The sequence below is a fragment of the Patagioenas fasciata genome, chromosome 17 (assembly GCF_037038585.1).
Source record: "Patagioenas fasciata isolate bPatFas1 chromosome 17, bPatFas1.hap1, whole genome shotgun sequence".
NCBI classification, from domain to species: Eukaryota; Metazoa; Chordata; class Aves; order Columbiformes; family Columbidae; genus Patagioenas; species Patagioenas fasciata.
This window is the reverse complement of record NC_092536.1, coordinates 2474432-2494850: the sequence shown is the minus strand read 5'-3', so window position 1 is coordinate 2494850 and position 20419 is coordinate 2474432. Positions and strand designations below refer to the sequence as shown.

At 42.3% G+C, this 20419-nt stretch overlaps 1 protein-coding gene across 2 annotated transcripts in view; it reads left to right on the top strand.

Annotated features, from left to right (window-relative positions):
- The window catches only part of TMEM132C (transmembrane protein 132C), a 167547-nt gene that overhangs the window by 85259 nt on the left and 61869 nt on the right, over positions 1-20419 (top strand). The window contains exon 3 of one of the 2 annotated variants that reach the window (XM_065851926.2): positions 8211-8357. The exons of the other annotated variant lie outside the window; for it this stretch is intronic. Coding sequence (XP_065707998.1) covers positions 8211-8357 — 147 coding nt within the window. The remainder of the gene's footprint in view (positions 1-8210; positions 8358-20419) is intronic. 2 annotated transcript variants of the gene reach the window in all.

The window sequence follows — 20419 nt, the reverse complement described above, 5'->3', positions numbered from 1 at the left end:
AAAAGATGGAGAGAAAGGAGAAAAACTTTGCATTTTAAATACTCTGTATCTGTGGAGAGGCATATACATGCACATACAGGGTAAAACCCACCAGATTTTGGCACAGAAGAAGCTGCAGGAGGATGGGAGTAGTTTTGTACATCACTTGAACTCCCTGAGCCCCATCCCATCCGTGGTTTATTCGCGGCGCCCGATGGCTCTGCCGGGGCGGGACTGACCCCGCGGGAACCCACGGGCACTTCGCGCATCTGAGCCGAGACCTTTGAGGTCAGCAGGAGTCTTTTTGCTGACTTAACTGAAGTCTCAGGGGCTTCAGATCTGTAACTAAATACACAAGCTACCAGCAGCTGCCTCAAGGCATGAGGATTTGTGCTATTGCTGGGTAAACCTAAAACATGAAAGAACCCAATTTGGAGGCTGTAGTACAGATCACTGCCAGCGTTTACTAGATTAAGACTCGATTCAGACATAAAAGCTAGCGGTTCTGTCTGCTGTATCCCCCTAGACCTTCTTTGTAGCATTTCTGTCGCCCTCCTGCATGCAGATTACAACACAAGGTGTGCTTGTTCTGAAGCAAAATCAAGAACAGCAGCAGTGTTAATGTGCCCTGAAGGGACTATACACAAGCGTGAGGATAATGATGAGCAAAGCAAGAACCGTTACCAAATATTGGAGTCGTGGTATGAGGGATATAAAGGAAACACGTTGCCGTAATTCTTGGTTTATTCTACAGTTATCCTTCTTAGACTCCATCCTTGAGTCAACTTAAATTAGACTAATTAGAGTACAAAGTGTACAGTGCTGCATTTCGGGGATGAACCACCTGATAATCAGTATAATATATAGTATTCGAAACAATTATTTGGCTGAACAGCTCCTCTCTTTCTTGATGTTTTAAGGACAACCTTCCCCTTCCTATTTCTAACAGTTGATCTCAGCAATATTATGTTGCTAAGGAAAAGGAAATATATCTCTCATAAAGGAAAAACTGTATTCATAGCAGCTGCTGAGGAGCAGTGTGGATGGGATTAGGAACACAAAGGGACTGTATGGGAAGATTCCTTCAGAAAGTCACTTGGGATCTAAGTAATAATCCTATAACCACTGCAGACAGTGAGTGTTTGGCTCAGCACTGCTGTTGCTCTACCAGCTGGGGGAATGTCACAAATACGCAGCTTAGACTTTGTTTGTTTGTTTGTTTTTTAATAATAGAAACTGCATGTAGTCGGGAATATAATCTCAAAGCGTTTACTGATGTAAGAAGTGCCTGTGGTTCTATAAAGTAGATCTGTGGGGGCAATGAGTTTGCATTTAGCATGTGCAGCTGAATCTGCACTCTGGGTTCACCCTGGTAGGTTCTTTGTTCGCTCAGCACTCATCTCTGGCTCTTCTCCCTTTCTCTACCAGCACGTGTTGGTGTGAGATGCTTGTTCCAACTCACTTCTCAACAGACAGCAGAGCAGACACTGCGGCGCCCAATGTATCCTCACATAAGGAATTTATAAATGAGTACTCACTCAGATACTCATCCTGTAGCAAAGACTTGTCAGGGACTTTACCGAGATGTGATGAACTTCTTTTAGTTCCTTGCGGAGTCCATGAAACGAATCTTCACCTTGCACCCGCTGGTTATTTTGAGTTTCAAATTATGAAAGAGCTTTTCTACTAATTTACTCTTTAAGGAAATGGAAAGGCTGAATAAGTCACAAGTAAACTGCAAGTTGAGACTGTCTCCTAGTCAAAGTGGATGGGTTTTTGTATTTTTGGATGCCACCCTCAAGTGTTACAAAAATATTAAAGATTACAGAAAGAACAAATGTGGGGTTCTTGCTATTGAAAACACTTATTCTGCTTTTAGTTTTCCCTCTTCTCGATTTCTTAATAGCTGTGGGGGTTCGTTCCAAATGATTCTGCAAGTCAAGGCTTAAAAAATGTATTATCTAAACCCTGCAATATGTAATGTGAAATTGTGGCAGTTAGTGACAACTACTATGGATTGAGGAGTTAATGAAACGAAGGTGTATACTAAACTGGAGTTATTTAGTGCATGCATTTGCTTTCTTCCATCTTGCAACATCTTGTTACTGCTCTGATAATTTGAGCTCAATAATAATGGTTTTGCCACCTAAGCGGCCCAGTAAATGAAATTAGCCAAGGCAGAGGCAAGCGGAGCTTCTGGTGGCCACTGCAAGAGCCCGCTTACGTTTTTAGCTCCTGTGAGCGCCTCACGTTTCAATGACCCAGCCAGGGGATTTGGGAACCCCTCAGTAATATCTGGGCTAAAACATGACTTTATTCTCTGAAAGCAGGATGAGCTGGAGCTAAATGCAGTAGCGGCTCATGGCAGCTTCTGTGAGCGTCAGGAGTTCGCCGTGTTTATCTTTGCTGGAGGCGCAATGTTAGCGGGTTGTAAATTCAGATTGGGTTTCCTTTCGGCTTGGAAGACAAACCCAGATCCTCTATGTTGTGGAGTTCTTTTATTTATCTATTTATCCTGCCTTTCCTGTAATCCCTTCACTAGAACTACTAATATCCAGTTCTGGAGAAAACACTTTTGCTGTGAGATATATTAGAAGGTTAAATGACTATCTCTGTCACCTAAGTAGTGGTATCCAAGCTCCGTAGATAGCATCCCTTTTTCCTTTAAAATAATCAATGGGATACCTGACACCTCGAGAGGACTGGTAATACTGACAAAGAGTTAAGCACAGAAATCAGCCCAAACCAAAGAACTCTGTCGCTGCAACATCCCAAAGCACATTGGATTTATTTTTTTGAAACAAACAAAAATCCAGCTGACAGCAGCCACTTTGTGCCTTGCAGCTGAGCTCTTCAGAGCTCCTGAGGGTTGTGAAGCACCTATTCCCGCGGCAATAAAAGACAGCTGATTTTCCTAGTGTCTCAGGGAATTACAGTTATGTAAGAAACACTACAAAAGAACAGCCTCTGAGCAGTTTCGGATCCCAGGATTCCTCGCTGGCAATGGAAAGTATTTATATAATTTTGATGGACAGTGAAGTCGCCAAAATATGCGGTTTTGTGGAAGCTGAATTTAGTCCAATTCAGCTGACAGAGGAGGTTTCAGAAATACTGACATCCGGCTCAGCTGCTTGCAGAATTACACCTGTATTCAGAAGCTTGCTCGTTCTGGTTCGGAGATGTGTAGGGGTTTGATTACTGCATTTTCAAGGCAAAATATTTCCGGTTTTGGGGTCTGACATGGCATTTTTTTCAAAGTCATTTCACACAGAGCAGCATTCTAAGAAGTGAAAAGGGGAAGGAGAGAAGAGCAAGGACTAAATAACTGGAGATGAGCTGTTTTGACATTTGAAAGGGTGTTTACCCTATTTTACAGAAACTGTTTCCTGCAGGCCTTTTTTTGGATACTCCGTGAGAAACAAAATGCCTGAAGGGGGAAGGATGCTCTGAGGAGCAAGATCTTCACTGTTACTGATGATCAGACCATGTTGTAAGTCTAGAAAGCCAAAAAAACAAAAGCCTTGCATGGCTGCCCCTTTGGACTAACAAAATCTGACATGCTACCTTTAATGGTAATTTGTTACCCAATAAATTTAGTATGCGAATTCCCCAGTTGAGATGGGACTTTCTTTTACTGCTCACCTGTGCATATGGTTTCTAAATGAAAACCTGCCCAGCAAAGAGGTGCCCGCTGGTACCTGATCCCCTGTATTCCCTTAGCAGAGCCAGAGCTGCTTAATTACACCCTGCTCGTGTATTTTGCAAATTAAAGGAGGATATTTGAAAGGTTGACACGGCCAGCCAGGTCGTACCCTTCTGTTCTGCATTTGGCTTCTCAGCTAAGGCCAGCAACAGGGCTTTTAATGAGTAGTGTTTTGCCAGGCAGATGTCTGTCCACTCAGAGCTGCAGTGAGATCTAGCAACTCATTTTACATAGAAAGATGAAAGGAAAAAGATTTACTTAATAAAACAAATCTTGCTTAATTGCTGTGGTTAGTCTCCTGCCTGGGTTTTATGGGTTCCTGCAGCTGGCTTTAATCTCCTGATTTATTCGGAGAACAAAGAAGGAAAGGAGTGAACTTAAATCATGGCAGGAAGAAGTTGATATTTTTTTGGCAGGACTCAGGGAGGTTAGAGAATTACTGTAAAGTGCAGCCCAGAAATGGGCCACCAGGAGAGGCTCCCCGGCTTTCGGGAGAGACAGTAGAATAACTCCGTACAATGTGACCTTTACAGTCGGTCATGGTAAGGGCTTCTACTAGTCTGGGTGACTAAGGGAGGATTAGCGGAGTTTCAAGACACACTGAGGCTCCAGAGAAGACTGACCAAAAGGGGTCAGTGTTTGTTAAGTTGAGACACCAACCTCAGAAATACAAACAGACGAGGATCTGCGTGTGGAAAAGGCAGAGGATTCCGCACCAGCATCCTCTCCCTGGCCCAGGTACCGGGTGCCCACGCTCGGCTCCTGTGACCCCGCGACCGCCCTACAGAGGAGCCGATCCCCCCGCTTAGGCTGAACCTGCATCTGTCTCTAATATTTACGTTTCAAATACTTCCTAAAGGAAGAAAAGTCTTCCGGCACAGCAGCTTGGACAACAGATGTGAGCAGAGGAGACTGTGTGCACAAAGCTGCGGTCACTGATCTCAAACCAGATCAAAGTGCAGCGTGGCATTTATGAGGAGCGCAGAAGATGCAGAGCTAAGTATAACCCTCTGAAAACAAACAGCCTAACAGGAACCAGAAGGGTTAGTGTCTGGAAAAATATTCCAGATATTATGAAGCTTGCTGCTTATAGGAATTTAGTATTAGCCTCTCCGTAGTTTCTCTTCCTTTGCCAATAGACTCTTTATCTGTATCACAGCACACCCAGGCAATGCAGCTCCGCTTGGATTTGTGCTTTGAGGACGACTTTCTCTGGAATAACGGGTTAGGATACATCAGCAAAATCATCCAGCATGTGAAGAACTGTGTGGAGTGCTCAGCAATCTGCCCTCTACAGCACTGCTGCAGGTGGTAGAACCTTCCATGGCTTTAGCAGTTATGCAAGATTTAAATTAAATAGGAAACTATAATTTGAGCTCCTGAATTCATAAATCACGTCTTCAGCTCTGGTTATTGCTGATTCAGTCGCTTTTCAGTTACTCTTTATCAGCTGTGTTAGTGTTATGTCTAAATACTGCGGAGATTTCTTGCCATTTGAAGATGGTGGGATGAAACAGGAAGATTTTTATCTGTAGTTGATCAGAATGTATTAGTTAGAAGCATCATTTCTACGTTTGATATGTTAGATGTGGTTCTAAATGGAAATATTTGTATACAACTGAAAGCTTCGATTTCAAAATGAAATATTTGCTTGGAAACTGCACATTCACAAAAAATGCATTTGCTGTGAGATTGTGTAAGTAAATATTTGCACTTGGCCTTGACAAAAACTAAGTACTGATTTCTAGGTAAGCTGCTGGAGATCGTTTCTGTAACGTCGTCGAGATGCTGCTTGTTCTGCATGCCAGCAAAATGTTTTCATTCTCCATTTGAGAGATTTAAAGAGAAATGGTGATTTTGAGACAAAGAGATGGGGGAGAGATTTGCAGAGATTTCTTGTGCTGTGAATTGATCACCTTGGAAGTTCAAGCAAGAAAGTCGTTCCTGTTCTGGCTACCATGTGTTCATAAAGCTTCAAAACCCAGTTGAGATGGAGTCTCCTGTCCGGTGGGGATTGGAGCTGACCTCTGGTATTCTGTGTTCTTAAGGATGGACTTTCTCCTTTCATCTCTATTGCAAGGTCTGCTTTTGTCACAAGATCAGCACACAGACAGACTCAAAAAATTAGGGGCTGCCCATAGCTGTCATGCATGTGTAGGCGGCTCATTTAACCAGCTCTGTGTTTGGATCTAGAAAAGGGGAAGTGTGATTAGGTGGGTAAATACAGGACACTGTCGAGCAGTTTGGCTCCAGGTCCTGGGTCTCGGGGTTTATTGAGGTAGTATAACTTACACATTTTTATGTACAAAGTTGGCGCTGTTGATTTAAAAAATGAATATTTAATCACAGGCATACAACAAGGTCAACAAATCTTTGGTAAGGAATTAAATAGACTTTTCCCTGCTAGCACTCAAACACTAAGTAAATAAAAATTTAAGTGAAAACATTTGTTGCATATGCGTATAGGCTGCGTTTAAAAATGTATGGGGCTCAGTACTGTCTGACTGAATTCTGATTCATCCATTGACCTTGTTACATAAAACTCTATGCCCTTTTTAGAGGCAGAGTTGCAAATTGTGCTTCTGCATATTTATTTAGGAAGTTGGGTCTTCTGGGTGTTCATACCCTAATTCCAGTGCTAAGTGCAATCACAACATTGATTTTTCTCACTAAACATAACCCAGTTTACCCTGGGATGGAATTTTTTTTTTTTTTAATGGACTTTATATAATGACATATGTGAAAACCACTCAACTTAATGCCCCATACTGTAGTTAATTAACAAAATGGCATTATAGCCATGGTCTTTCATCCTCTGGCAACATATTTTACCACTAACCTTGGCCATACAGAATGTATGTCCTAATTAATAGGAGCCCAGGTATCGACTATGTCAGGCTATGTGGTGGAAAGGGCAATTTGCAGCTGCTGACAAAGTTGTAATTCTGTTCAAAATACAAACATGAGGAACCTCATTTTGACTGATGTGATGCCATTTCAGAGCCCATCTCAAGGAACTGCTGAACGAAGTAACAGATTTGGTTCTCCCTTTCCTTTATGTTTTCATTTCTGAGTAATTGAGCTGAAGGCATTAGAGCTGGACCACGTTTGTGCTGGTGTTACTAGGGTGAGACACTGATCTGTGAAGCTCCGTGCTGGTTTGTGTTACAAAGGAGAGAATGAAGCACTTAAATGTTTATACTGATAAAAGAAAAGAAGTTTTCTTTTTCAGTGCCTTAAACTGAGTTTTGTCTCACTGTTGAAAAGCTGCAACAAGAGACAAGTCCTCTCAATCACGCATGGCTACATTTTTAAAGAGTTTTAGTGTCTAAAGATGCAAAAAGACCAGATTTTCCAGGAACTTTAGTGCTAAGTCTTCATAAATGTCAGGAAGATATCGACATGTTAGATGATGACTTCTGCTCAATAACTAACATTTTGTGTTGCATAAGTATTTTAGAAATACACATTTTTCACCGTGCTTCGGCCTGGTGTCACTGGTGAAGCTGTTCTGGTGAGCAGAGTCTGATGGTGATGGCTCAGCAGCCCTTTGCCTTCTCCACCCAATGCTGGGGCCAAACTGCTCACATCGCCCTGTAATTCTGCCTGGCCTCCTGCTCCCCAAGGGCTCATCAGCTTCTGTGAGTCCTCAGGCTGGGCAAAGTCCGTCCCTCAGTGTCTTTTGCGGAGAAATGCTCTATAAGTGTCTCAATTTCGTATTCATGGTGCTTTGTAATAGAACTGAAAATCAGCGGTTAAATGTTCTACACCCAAATATCTTTACTGGAAGTTCGTTATACAAATGCTCCTTATTTAAACAAGTGCTCTTTAATGAACCCTCCATACAGTTATTGCTGATGTTATTAGCATCACTAGATAAACACAGTTAACTTTTCCACGGGACATAACAACTAACAGTGGTAGAATCTTGCATCCTGTAAGGACATCTCTGTGTGACAACGTCTTGTCTGAACCAACAGCTGCATTCCCTCCAGCCTGGAGATTGCAAACAGAACTTTCCCTGGGAATCGGTCACAAAGAGGGAATTGTCAGGCAGAAGAGCAACAACCTGTCCACTGTCTAGAAGAATGTCATATGGAGTAAAAATGGGTTATTTAAAAAGCTCCGGTGGAGCATTCCTTGATGAAGCACAAGTTTGTGTGAACAGAACTTTCCACAGTCTTCTGTGTTGGGCCAGATTTGTCTTTGGGAGATATTATTGCCAGTATAGGGAAAAGAACCTGGAGCGCCGGTTTTCCTACAGGTTCAGTCTTAATCGTGACTCCAGCCTGCTGGTGGCAGAACAGATAAATGCACAGTTAGCTGGTTCTGTCCAAAAAAAGTGATATGTTGCCTTAGATCTACATTCATTGTACCACACTTAGTAATATTTAGCGATGGATTAGGGACATATCTAATACTTACCTTAAACCTGACATATTGAGATTTCCATGCCTGAGCTACATTTGGAAGATCGCAGTCCTGAATGACTCTCTTGTAAACTTTTGACAATTGCTGTTTCCAACAGAGCAAAGGTGAAGAAAGGTGTAAACATTCTCAGTGCAAAGACAAGTGACCCCCGGCAGTGGGACGTCAAACAAGAGGTGGGCAATGGTGGAAAGCATTCGACCACAACAGTTATTTGTCAGAGGATAGCGCCAAGTTCAAGGAACAGGTATGAAACCTCATCTTCTCGGCACATTAAACTCATTTATATCCATGATACCATTCATTGGTTGAAAGACTAAGGGCTCATATTTCCACTGCTCATAGCTATTAAACCTGTAGCCTGGAAATCTGGAGACACTTATGTTAACTACGGTACCATCTGCTGATCTATAACCGGGCATCTCAGTTTCCAGGTAATAAAATTCATCAGTTTAAATTAAAAAATGAATAGAATAGGCCTACTTTGGCAGGGGGGCGGCGGGGGAGTGTCATTTTGGCATGAATATCCTTAATTTTAAAGGTTTTTACCGAACATAATTTTTTGGCTTGATAGTTTTGACCTTGTTTCTCCGAACATGTCGCAGCCTCTGTGGTTGGCTCATCGAGCAAGCAATGAATTCTCGCACAGTGAACCACTGTAACTTGGATTGCATTGTACAAGCACTGGTACAGGATAATTCAAACCTTTCCGTGTTTAGTGTCTTGTACGTAATACGGAAGAATCCACTTTTGCAAACAGTTACTTCTTTCAGAACTGGTATTTCTGTGCTAAACCCCACTCTGGTAACTGTCAGAGGCAAACCAGTGCGCTCCAGGGAGCACTGGTACGAACTGGACCAACAGTGCCTGCTCTCCCGTTAATGTCTTTTTACTCAGGCTTGGTCTGGTTGTGCCATAGACATAAAAGCAGTGGTTTTTTCAGGGTGGTTGTCTTCCGCAGCACATAGTGAAGTCGTATATTGCTGCTTTCAGTGGGGATTATTTTGCTCGTGCTGTGTATAACCCTAATGAATTCTCAGAGCGCTGCCGTCCACGCAGAGCGTGGTCGTTGTACAGATCTCGGCAACGCTTCCCCAGCTCTGTGCTTATTATCGCCCTCAAACCTGGGCTCACTGAAGGGTATCGTAAAACCTTCCCTGGATGCTGGGTTGGTTATTGCTTCCCCATGCAGGCAGTTTGTGCTGTCTTCAGGCACAGAAAACCTGAGCACATTTTAACATTTATATTCTGTTCCCAGAGTGCCTGGGAAATATTAGACTTCTGTAAAGTGTGGATATTTCTCTTGTTATGAGCAGGTCACTGATTCAGTGTATTTACACTCAATATCATTGTGGCTAGGGAGATTTTCAGTGGAGAGTTGGGGGGGGCAAGGAAAAATATATCATTTGAGCCTTCCTAGAAATAAAACACCAAAACCGTTTGAAAGGGAAGACGTGGCTTTAGAACAGCGTATAACTCTGAGTGTATTCGCAACTGCAGAACTATAATAGTCAGGTTATCAAACCCCCAAATTGAATCTTCTCAATCGAATTTGCATAAAGTCTAATTAACCCATAAAAAATATTTTTAGCACTAATTATGCAAATAAAACTCAGTGCTTTAATTAATGCCTCTTTCATTTGTGTGTGTAAATAGTCGCTGTCTTCTGAAAGCGTGACAAACCTGGGTTTGAATGGGATGTTTCTGTGCAAGGAAGAGCTGGAGAGCTGGCCATGTGTGTGCTGGGATCCCAATGGGAAAGCACACGGTGTAATGGGCATTACAGTTACTGAGTTTCTAAGTGTCATTTGGAGCCCTCTGTGCAGAACACAAATATTCTATTAAGCTAATTTAATTTGGTTGAGAATTGCAAGTCCCTAATGGGATATTTCTGTGCTGCCACCAGCTTTCTCAGGCTGGTTCAGCAGTGCCATTCGTTTGGGTGATGTGCAGCTCTGCAGCAGGGTCAGCACAGATGTGGGTATCGTTCTGGGCTTCCAGCACCAACACAGGCCCCTCTTCTCCACCAGCAAACCTGACCAACTCATAAATACGTTGGTTAATTTAAGCAGTGAGAGGCGTTTTCCACTGTCTTTGCAAAAGAGCTTCTGAAAAGCAAGTAAATAAAAGTTTGTAGTTCTTGACTGCTTTATGGAAGCTCACGCAGGTTGTCAAGAAGATGACAGGGTGTTATTTTTCCTTGCACAAGCAGCTGTTCCTAGCACAGCTCAGAGAATGGGCTGGCAGGAAAGGAGGATGAAGGGTCTTCGAGAGTTGTGCTCTATTCCTCTGGGCTGCAACCAACAGGAGAGATTTGGCTCTCCCCTTGTGTCGTCACTTGTCCGCAGCTGCTTGTGGAGTCAGAATATTACTTAAATTCATAATAGATTCTTAGTATGTTGGAATGCTGCCTTCTACAAACTAGCCAGATAAACCTGCATCCAGGCCTCATTCTGGTCGTAACGGGGAGAGTGATGTGCTGAGTTGTTAAGCACATGAACGGGAAATTCTGGCCTTTCTCTATGTGCTCTTGTTTACTCAGAGCTCCTCCAGACGCACCATGGAGAATCGTTGCCCTTCTTCCCCTTCATATCCCTGGAAACACCTGCCCATGCTCAATAAAACCACTCATTTTCGTTGCCATGTTGCTTCTGTCATTAATGTATGGATATAATTATGTTGTAAGCACTTTAAAACAAGCAGTTTTTATCTGAATGCAACACCTCTTAGCAACTAATATACCTTTCATGTGATATAAATAATAAAAAACAAGGGACATATTTTAGATATGTCACATCAGTGATTGTTTACCATTACATTTTGAGAATATGAGTGGCTCACACATTTTGACTTCTTAAAGTAATATTTGTTATCTTTGAATTTGCGCCGCTAAAGCCAAGAGCCATAGCTTCTTAACTTAGATTTATTTAGAAATACTTCATCACTATAGGAAGTAACTGAAAACAGCTTGAAATCAGCAATGTTTGTGTGCCTCATAATGCAATTTATGCTGAGATTCAAGCAGCTATTGATGAGGATGACAACAGTGTTGATTAGTGAAAACAAGGCTTGGGTTCCTGCTTGGTCACTTGTTTCCCCTTGTTTCTGGAGGAGAGCCGGTAGGTTTGAAATAGGTCCTCAGGGTAGCTGAGGAGATATTTTTGGTAACTATTATAACCATTTCCATGTCTTAGTCTTGCCTCTGGTTGGTTCCAGCCTAAGGTTTGCGTGGTTGATTTATGACGTACCACATCTACCCTGAGAACAGCTTCAGTCAAAGGGCTCGTATTTGCTGTGTAGTTTATTCTGGATTGCCAACACAGGGTATAGGAGCTGTTCCGAGACAGAGCAAGGGTTATTTTTAACCTAAGCAATTTGAAATTTTATTTTAATTCATTTTTTAATAGCGTATCTCCATCAGCTGGTATGTTGTCAGCTGTGGGGATGAGAAAGATGGATTAGAGGTAGGAGCAAGGAGGGTTAAGGGAGTTGCTTAAATTGGCTTCTGTGCCAAAGCTCAGAGCATCCTGTAACTGCAGTGTCAAGAACTAAGCGGTGATTGGAGCTAATCTAGGCCTAAGTCCTCTTGCTCCTTCAGACCTAGAAGTGGGCTGGAACAAGCTGCCTCCGTCTGTTCTTCGGCTGATGTTTCTTGTACTTTATTTGCGAAGGAATGGAGTCACCCAGTGCTTTTGATTTCTGTCAACCGGACGGAGAAGCTGAGTGTGGGAGAACAGAGAGACATTTAGAAAAACTGACATAATGGAAAACTGCTGTGATGTAGTGCTTTATCCTCTTGGCCTTGAACCTTTGGAGAGGCCTGTGGGCTTACAGCTCTCCAGCCATCTGTCTGATAAAGAGGCAGACTGGGGCAGAGTGCTTCCAGATGTTGGGTTTATGTTTCAGACTATGTCACAGTCACTTATTCCCCCTGCCACACACGCACACAGTGTTTTAGTTCTTTAGTTTGTGTTTTCTTTGTGGTGTTGCTTTTCGTTAGTTCGCTTGTTTTTATTTAACACCGTCAGGATATCATCGCGTTCAAATAGAAACAGCTTATGATGTTACCAGGTTGTGTTTCATATCATTTGGGCATGGAGGAAAGCAGCAAAGCTGTTACTGTTCTGTGCAGGTCCTTCCTCTGTCTGGCAGCACCATATGCTACCAAGGGATGTCAGTGAAGTTAATTCTCTTGTGATTGAAAAAATAAAAGTAAAGTGTGTATGTACAACAAGCCTGAAACCTGAAATACTGTAAGCTGTATCTGGTTATACCTTGAAAACAGTCAGTCTGTGCCCAATATATGGACACAAAGAAGAGTCTTCACACATTATGAGCAGGGTGTTATTAATATTTTTAGAATCTGGGTCATCTTCCCGTGGCACAGTTCTGGGTCATTATGGTTTGTGGAGCTCAGCAGAGTGGGAGCGGTGCCTGCTGACCTCAAAACCCTGCAGTCTGGGCAGAGAACACCGTTTTCACAAGGACTCGGGGGTTTGGTGCTCGAGGGTCGGGATTTTGTACTACAGTTGTTTATCCTGCTGCCGGATGATTGAGGCAGGACCAGAGCCGAGGCGGCACGTGCCGCTGCTGTAGTAGTGGATGCTCATGGAGTTGTGTATGGTTCATTGTGCTCATCACCTCGTGGCGCAGTCTGAAGAATTTCTTGTCTTCAGGAGGTCACATCTGTGTGTGCAGAAACCGATTTGTAAAAGGTATAGAGACCATTCGGGAAGAAGACATCAGCAGTGCACTCTTTTTTTTACTGTTGAACCCCAAAAGAGAGACTGATTCTATTCATTTATGAGAAGGTCACATATGAAGAAGCATTACGGCCTCCTGAGTGTTTTGTTTTAAGCATCATGCATATTTTGGTGCAAATTAGGTGCAGTCATTTAGGCTACTGGCAAATTACCAGTGCAACCCTCAGAGCTTCCAAGGCAAGTCATTCCCGTGATGTGCATCTGTCTGCTTAAAATGGCACGTGGGAATGTATGCATGTAGCCGTCAATGACAGTATAGGGAATAATATAGCTAAGACTTCACCTACTGCTTTAAAGATCCTCTCCCTCCACCCTTTCTCATCTGATTTCCCAAATAATTTATCTCTGCCTGCTGTCTTCATGTTTTAAGATTTCTCTTTATGTTAGGATGCCTGTTTCAGGTCAAATTAGGGCACAGATGTCTCCAGCGCACACTGTAGGTGCCAAAGATACACTGGACATCTGCACATATGGTGGAGGATCAGCCAGCTGTGCCTTGTAACAATATCTTTTCTAGGGCACAGAAGACCAGGGTTAGAGGGTTGCTTCCCCAAGGAGCCTTTCATATGGCTTCTCTTTTGTTGCTTTGAATGTCAGGAGTGTTTATCAAAGGCCTGAGCTGGGAGGGGGAAGGCTGAAGGATGCGTTTGTGGCTCTTTGAGGAGCGGGTGGACGCTCCGCCGCCGTTGTCTCGCTCCCTGTGTCTGCCACCGCGTCCAAGTGTCCGCACAAACTGTCCTGAGGGGGAATGTTTGTTTCTTACACCTTCTGTCTTGCGGGGCGCTCGCGGGAGCCGGGCAACTTGTTGAACCTTGTAAATTCCGAGTGGTTTCGACTTAATGGGCAGCCCTCCCTTGCTTTAAGGAAAAGTGAATTCCATGGGAGCCCTCATGGACAAGCACTCTCACTCAGTCTGAAGGACCCTTTCTTTTCAATCCTTTGCATAATGCAAGTTCAGAAAGATCAAATTTGAGATAACTGTGACAATTGTCATGGCAACAACATATGTCTCTCAACTTTTCATTGGGCACCTACCACTGCAAGGCCCTGATCCGTAACCGGAGCGTTGGCCCTACCGTAATCCAAATAAATAACAACACTATTTATTATCAGCCAATTGTTTCAATAGAAATATTGTTGAACCTGTCATCAGTGTAAATACTGCTTTCTAACAGATAAACGGTGAGTCAGAAAACCAACAGAGTCCGCACAAGTGTTGTGGAAGATACTGAATAGAAAGTATTTTCTTTCTCATCAGGTATGTCGTGATGTTCTCTCTCCTGTTTGAAATTCAAAGCAAGATATTATAATCTAAGATGAGCTTTTTGAAAGCCTGTTGTTAGGCACTATTGAAATGAATTTTCCTGTTGGATTTCAACAGAAGCAGTGTTAGACTCAGTCCTGGCCCTTCGAAAAGTACATTAGTATTTATAGATAACTTAAAATAGTGTTAGCCAAGGAGTAAGGCATTCCCATGAGTTTTCTCTCCAAGAAAAGAAATTAATTGAGATGAGATAACGAAATGCATGAAAAGAGATCTGTTCATGTTCTCTACAAAAGTTGTGGAGTTGCTGGGCCTGTTGAGAAGCAGAGAGGCTGAAGCACCAAGAGAAGGGTCATTCTTCACATATTTCTTGCCCAAATGAAAGCATCAAATGTGTTTGCTCAGCGAGTCTGTATAGTTTGGAAAAGCTTTTTACATGCTTATCAAAACCAAATGCTGGAAACTTAGCCAATGCGCCATGACCCAGCCCTGCTGAGAAAGCTGTCTTGCTGTCAATGTCTTCCCTGCTTTCCAGTCAGGTTGAATATATTGTTTTAACTCATTATTATTTAAGCAGAGCAGAGCCCCACACATATTAAATTGAATAGGATGTGCAATCGTGGCACGATGGGACAACAGCTTTACGTCCATTCCAGATTGATAGGCAGGTTCAGTAATAACTGTAATTCCTGATGTCAAGGGTGAGATTATTTTTTGATATCTAACGAAGTGTGTCATTTCTCAGAGTGGCTGGAAAACGTGCCGTCTGCTTTTCAGCCCTTGATGTGTGTCTGAGCACGTGTTTTGCAGAGCCCCTGGAATATGCAGGGGGACAGCCTGGCTGTCCCGCTTGCACCTTCTACCGAAAGCCGCTGTGTTCTTGCCTCTTGCACACCGCACTCCCTATAGCTTCCCATTATAACAAGCTGTAATTCATAGCTCAGTTATCTGTGAAAATCCCCTGACGCAGCACATTCATGGATTGCTACTTATGTTAATTTTTTCTCTTTGCACTTTAAATCATGAGCTTAATTTGAGGGGGGGGGTCAGCTCTCATGCGTGGCAGTTGGGGTGTTTGAGCAGCTATTGTCACGCAGCCGTCCTTGTGATCGGGAGGCACTGTGAGATAAAGAGACAAAAGATGCAGAATTGGGGGGGAGGAATTTGTGCATGTGTGTTTTTTCTCACACTGTCTTTGAAGCAGAAACATCTGCTGAAAGCCATAAACAGCTGAGTTCAGCAATACCACGTCATGCTGCCAAGCAACTCTGCTTTCCTCTGTAACTTTACAGCAGAGGAAATAAATCAGGCGGGCAATAAAGAATGAAGAAAATTTAGGAAAAAGCGCCAAAAGCCAAACCTTTCTAGAATAAAGTGAATAAGATCTTTGTTAGTATTCGGCGGAGCAAATTGAAATATGTTCCGTACACACATAAGCTCTCTATACCATTGCTGCTTGAGGAATTTTGTAATAACAAAACTCCTCTGAAGTCAAGATGCTTAAAACTGGTCAGGGGAGACCTCTGGAAAATAGGCTGCAATCTCATAGAAGAGAATTAGATTATTTTAACCATTTTTCTCATCTCATGCTTTTGTTAGATCAGTAGCAGCTAACCAGATGACAGCAGTAAAGCATCACCGTTTATCTGAGACCTTTCCATTTCCTTAGGCAAAGTACAATACATTAGACAGGTGATCCATCGGTTTCTGCACTGGCTGACTCTGATTTACTTTTACACTCAAAATTACTTTAGTTTGACTTACTGCCTAGTTAAAATACAGATAAAAATCTCTTTTCTCTTTCTTTAGTTGTTATGTAGTGATGGTGAGACAGGTGGAAAATTAATATATGAATGCTAAACCTTTGTTGTAAGTCTTACAGGTTAAGCAAGGTTGATAAGAAAAGCAGCACAGCTCATGGTGGCTGTGGATGGGGAGGATTTTACGGCGTGTGGCTGGATCTGTGGGCAGAGCTGTCCCCCCTCTCACCACTCCCGGCCGTCACTTTGCTCCGATCATTAAGTTCTATTCCCACTCGACCTGTGTATGTAATGAAGTAGGTGACGTTATTTGTATACCTGCGGTGAGGGATGGTTTAACACACTCCTGCTGCCTCCTTTGTTGAGACCACATCTGTCTTTTGTTGTACCTCTCACCAGAGTTAAATCATAGAAAGACAAAACTCTGCTATTTTTCGCATGCTGCATTTTTTTCCTCTCTTTTTAAATCTCAGAATTAGTCTAAACGTATTTCATTAGCCTCTGCCATTGTATCAATTGCACACCCTCCAGTTGGAAATAGTTGTAATGGAAAAATAATTTTATAAGCACATAAAAATTATCACATAAAATCACTCCTATGATTGATACAGGGGGTTAGAGAGGAAATTGAGTGTTCATAAACAGTTGGCAGACCGAACTGTTGTGTCATTAGCACCAGCCTTACATTGGTTTAGCTTTTTATGTAATTCAAACTGGACTTAGCGCAGCTCAGTAAAACCAAGGGCGTCTCACATTCCGTTATGATGGATTCCACCCAATTCCCCCTGCACGTTTTAGGTAGAGATAATACATTCTTTTACAAGCTGAGAAAGTAAAAATCCTTGCTTTTTATAGACAAAACAACTCCCGTAGTCTAAAACACTACCTTGCATCAAAGCTCATTTCAGGTCTCGACACACAACTGACTTACACAGGAAAGGGTCGTTACTCCATTGGCTTCTATAAGTCATCACTTGCAAGTCATAATTCATGTACAGTTCAGGCTGCAGGGAGACCTCTGGTATTTCACGTCCTGGGAATGAGGAAAGATCTTGGTTTTCGTCACTATCACTTCATGAGAATATCAGCAAACACTGACTCTTTTTTTGCTTTGATCTGTGCAGCCACCCAGCTCAGTAAACTAGATAATCCATGTGTATACCTGCATACATGATGGTAATTATTACAAAAGGAGTTTTAAGTAGCACCCCATTGATTTTTGGTTCCGATGCTGCAAATTAATGGACTGAGCATGCACTCTGTGTAATCACACCAGTAGAAATTCAATAGTGACTCTGCCATAGTGCTTGAGTGACCTTAGCCACTGAATTCACTCTGTTTCAACCAGTTTTTATGAGACTGGCATATTTACCAATGCCATCGGATGGCGTAAAACAAGGTGCCCTGTCAAGCAAAGCGTTACCGATGGACCAACTAACAAGAGTTTTGATGTTTGTATCTGTTCTCTTACCCAAAATAGTTTACAGCTTCTGTGTGCAGTGTTCATTGGAATGTACTAAGCAAAGAAAATGTCCAAGGTATATGATCTGCATGAAGTATCCCATTATAACTGCTGGATTTCAACCAAATCAGAGCGCAGCAAGTACTGCTGACAATCCCCAAAGGAACAGAATCTCTCTGGTTAGCTTAGCAATTGCTCAGCTAGGTTTAGAGGTCTTAATTGTATTTGATTATCATTTCTTATGTTGTTTTTGTCATGTCTGAAAAACTGCAATAGGATGATGGGACTCTCCACTGGGAGATGCTATTTGTCAATTTTTATTTTGAGAAATATTCGGAAAGGTAATGAGACTGACTGGGAAGGAATATTTAAAGGCAGTGTCTCTTTGACTCTCTGTACCTGCATAGCTCCACGGGTTGGTTACACCTGCTGTGATTTCCTCACAAGGAGCCACTAAACTCCAGTGCCTTACAGATGAACCCTATTTAAATGTGTAGTCAGTACAAGCCGTTCCCAACAGTATCCTTACTGAGAAAAGTTAACCTAGAAGTGTCACGGTAAGTGTAGGACATTTGATCCCTAAGAATTGGCTAGAAACTCAGCTTTTGCCAGCGTTACTCCCAGAACCATCCGAGGAGGGGATTGTTGTCATGTTCTGTTAATCAAAGCTGTATGAATTATTTTGACAGGCAGCCTCTCCTGCTCTTTTTCGTATTCCTGGGGCTGGTGGAATTGCTGAGGTGAGATGAAACACGTAGTCATCAAACATCATATAATTGCCACATCCTTCAGTGATACAAATCAACAGAGATTTGTTGTTGTTCACTGTGCTTCACATATAAATAAGCCACGTGGGTTTATTAAAAAAAAAAAGGTACCTACAGATTTTCATTTAGAGCAGAACCCAGGACATTTGAGGGCACTGGTTTTTACAGACCCTGCAGACCATGTCGTACATAAATAGGCTCCGACTTTATAAATGTTTGAAAAGTGTGAACTCTTCACCATTATCTGCTCCAAGAGGAACACTGATTTCACTCGCTTTGCTTTAAGTGCTGCGCCTCAGCAGCTGGTTTTGAAAAGATGTGTCTGTAGCTGGTAACAGAAGAACTTGGGCTTTTTTAATAGGAGTTAATATCCAACTATTGGGGCAGAAAAAACTAACCAAGTTTTGAATTTGGAGCCTGATTCAGCATTCAGTGAAGTTTGGAGAAGGTGGATGATTAGCATTGAGTCCTGCTCGTGATGAAAAGCCTTTTAACAGCTTGCACATCCTAAATACCATTAGGAATACATGTACAGACACGTGAGCAAGAGAGTCCTTCCAAGCCCTGAAGTTTGGCTCTGACGCACACATTGGACGGATAGATGCTTTAATTACCAAAGCGCAGTAAATTATTTGTATTCATCAAGATCTATCAGATTTTCTGTGCTTCCAGTTTTGCATTCCACATGTACCTTAGGTGGAGAGAGAAGACTTAGTTTCTGTGACACCCTCTCCAGATGAAAACCGCAGCCTATTTGGAGTAAACAGTTGCCTGAAGTATTTGTCAGGCTCTGTTATAGCTCCCTCTGCATTCTTTAAAATTTTTCAATATATACAAGCATGAGTTCGTTTTGCCAGGAAGCAAGACTATTAATCTTGCCTACTTTGAAGCCATATCTTTGTAGACCGTGATGGGTGACTTAGCTGTTCCGATTGCTTAGGGACTTCATCCCTTTGTAACGTTAATGACTGCTGAATAGCTCAGGCCTTCATGAGAAATTTGTATTTTATTTAAGAATATTTTTTCTTATATTTCCCTATGTTTATATCCAGTTTCCTGTATTTCTTATTTTATTACTTTTTTATTTTCTTGTAATAACTCCCCTCCTGGGGGGATTTGGTTTCTGAAGAGTTGATCGTTGCATGCTGGTTTACTCATGAGCCAATTGAATCAGATAATTGGCTGTTTCCTGACTAATGTCAAAGAGTGTGCAGAAAGATCTTTTGTTCCAATGGAGATGTTAGAAGGTTTTGAAGATTCCTTTCTATACAAATTCTTTACACCAAAGTTTTACAGTATGTACCCTACAAGATCTAGAAATGCTACTACTTAAACACCAATGCATCTAATTAGTAATTGTTAAGACCTAATACACTCTTTAGTGTGCTTATTAGAGTTATTCCAGATATACCTGAAGACAGATTCAGTTTTATAGTTGTTGCCAGTTTTTCACCTTCTGTTGGGAAATAGATGGGGTGTTCGTGGGCACTGGTGTGTGCTTCTTGTAGATACATTCTTGTTTCCACCTTCTCGATGGGTAAGTGCTGTCATCAGAGTCTAACAGCCAAAATTCTCACCTGTGACAACACCTGCGTGAGGGAGGATGAGCACCGATGATTGTGAGGGATCGAGGGCAAGGAACAACTTCCTTGCAGTCTGCCCACATTAATTGCTTCTCACTGTGCAAATCATGCACTGAACACTGAGAACGTAGAGCTTGGGTCTTCACACCTCAAGGCTTTTCCACAGTTCAGAGCCTAAAATGCTGTACGGATTAGCGCTGAACCGTGCGCTAAGCCAACAGACCCTGTGGATTTGAAGGAAAAGAAGAATCAAGGGCTAATTAGCTGGGTCACCAAGTGGTCAGGCCTGGCAGGGCTGAAGGGAAGAGAAGCAGTGGGTAGCTGTGAGTAGGATGGAAGCAAAGAGCTGCTTGTGCAGCCCAGGTCTTTCCTGAGCCTTTAAAGGTTTTCTGTCTGTAATTAAAATCAAGTGTAGATTATGTGAGCATTTCAACTTCGGTCTTCCATATCTCTGTATTACTCTTTCTCAAATCTTAATGCTTCTGACTCCAATAGCAGCAGCCTCTCAATGATTGTCACACTCCGAGTGATTTAATGACAAGAATCATTTGTAGGGAAAAAGATAGTTGAAGTGAACGGAAGTGGTTATTAGATGCAAGAAAAATAGGCCAAATTTGTTCTCTCTTTGCTAATTAGATGTAATTTAAATTTTAAAAGAAGGTATTGAAATTGCTACTCTTGGAAGGGAATCCAAAACTATAATGGTTGTT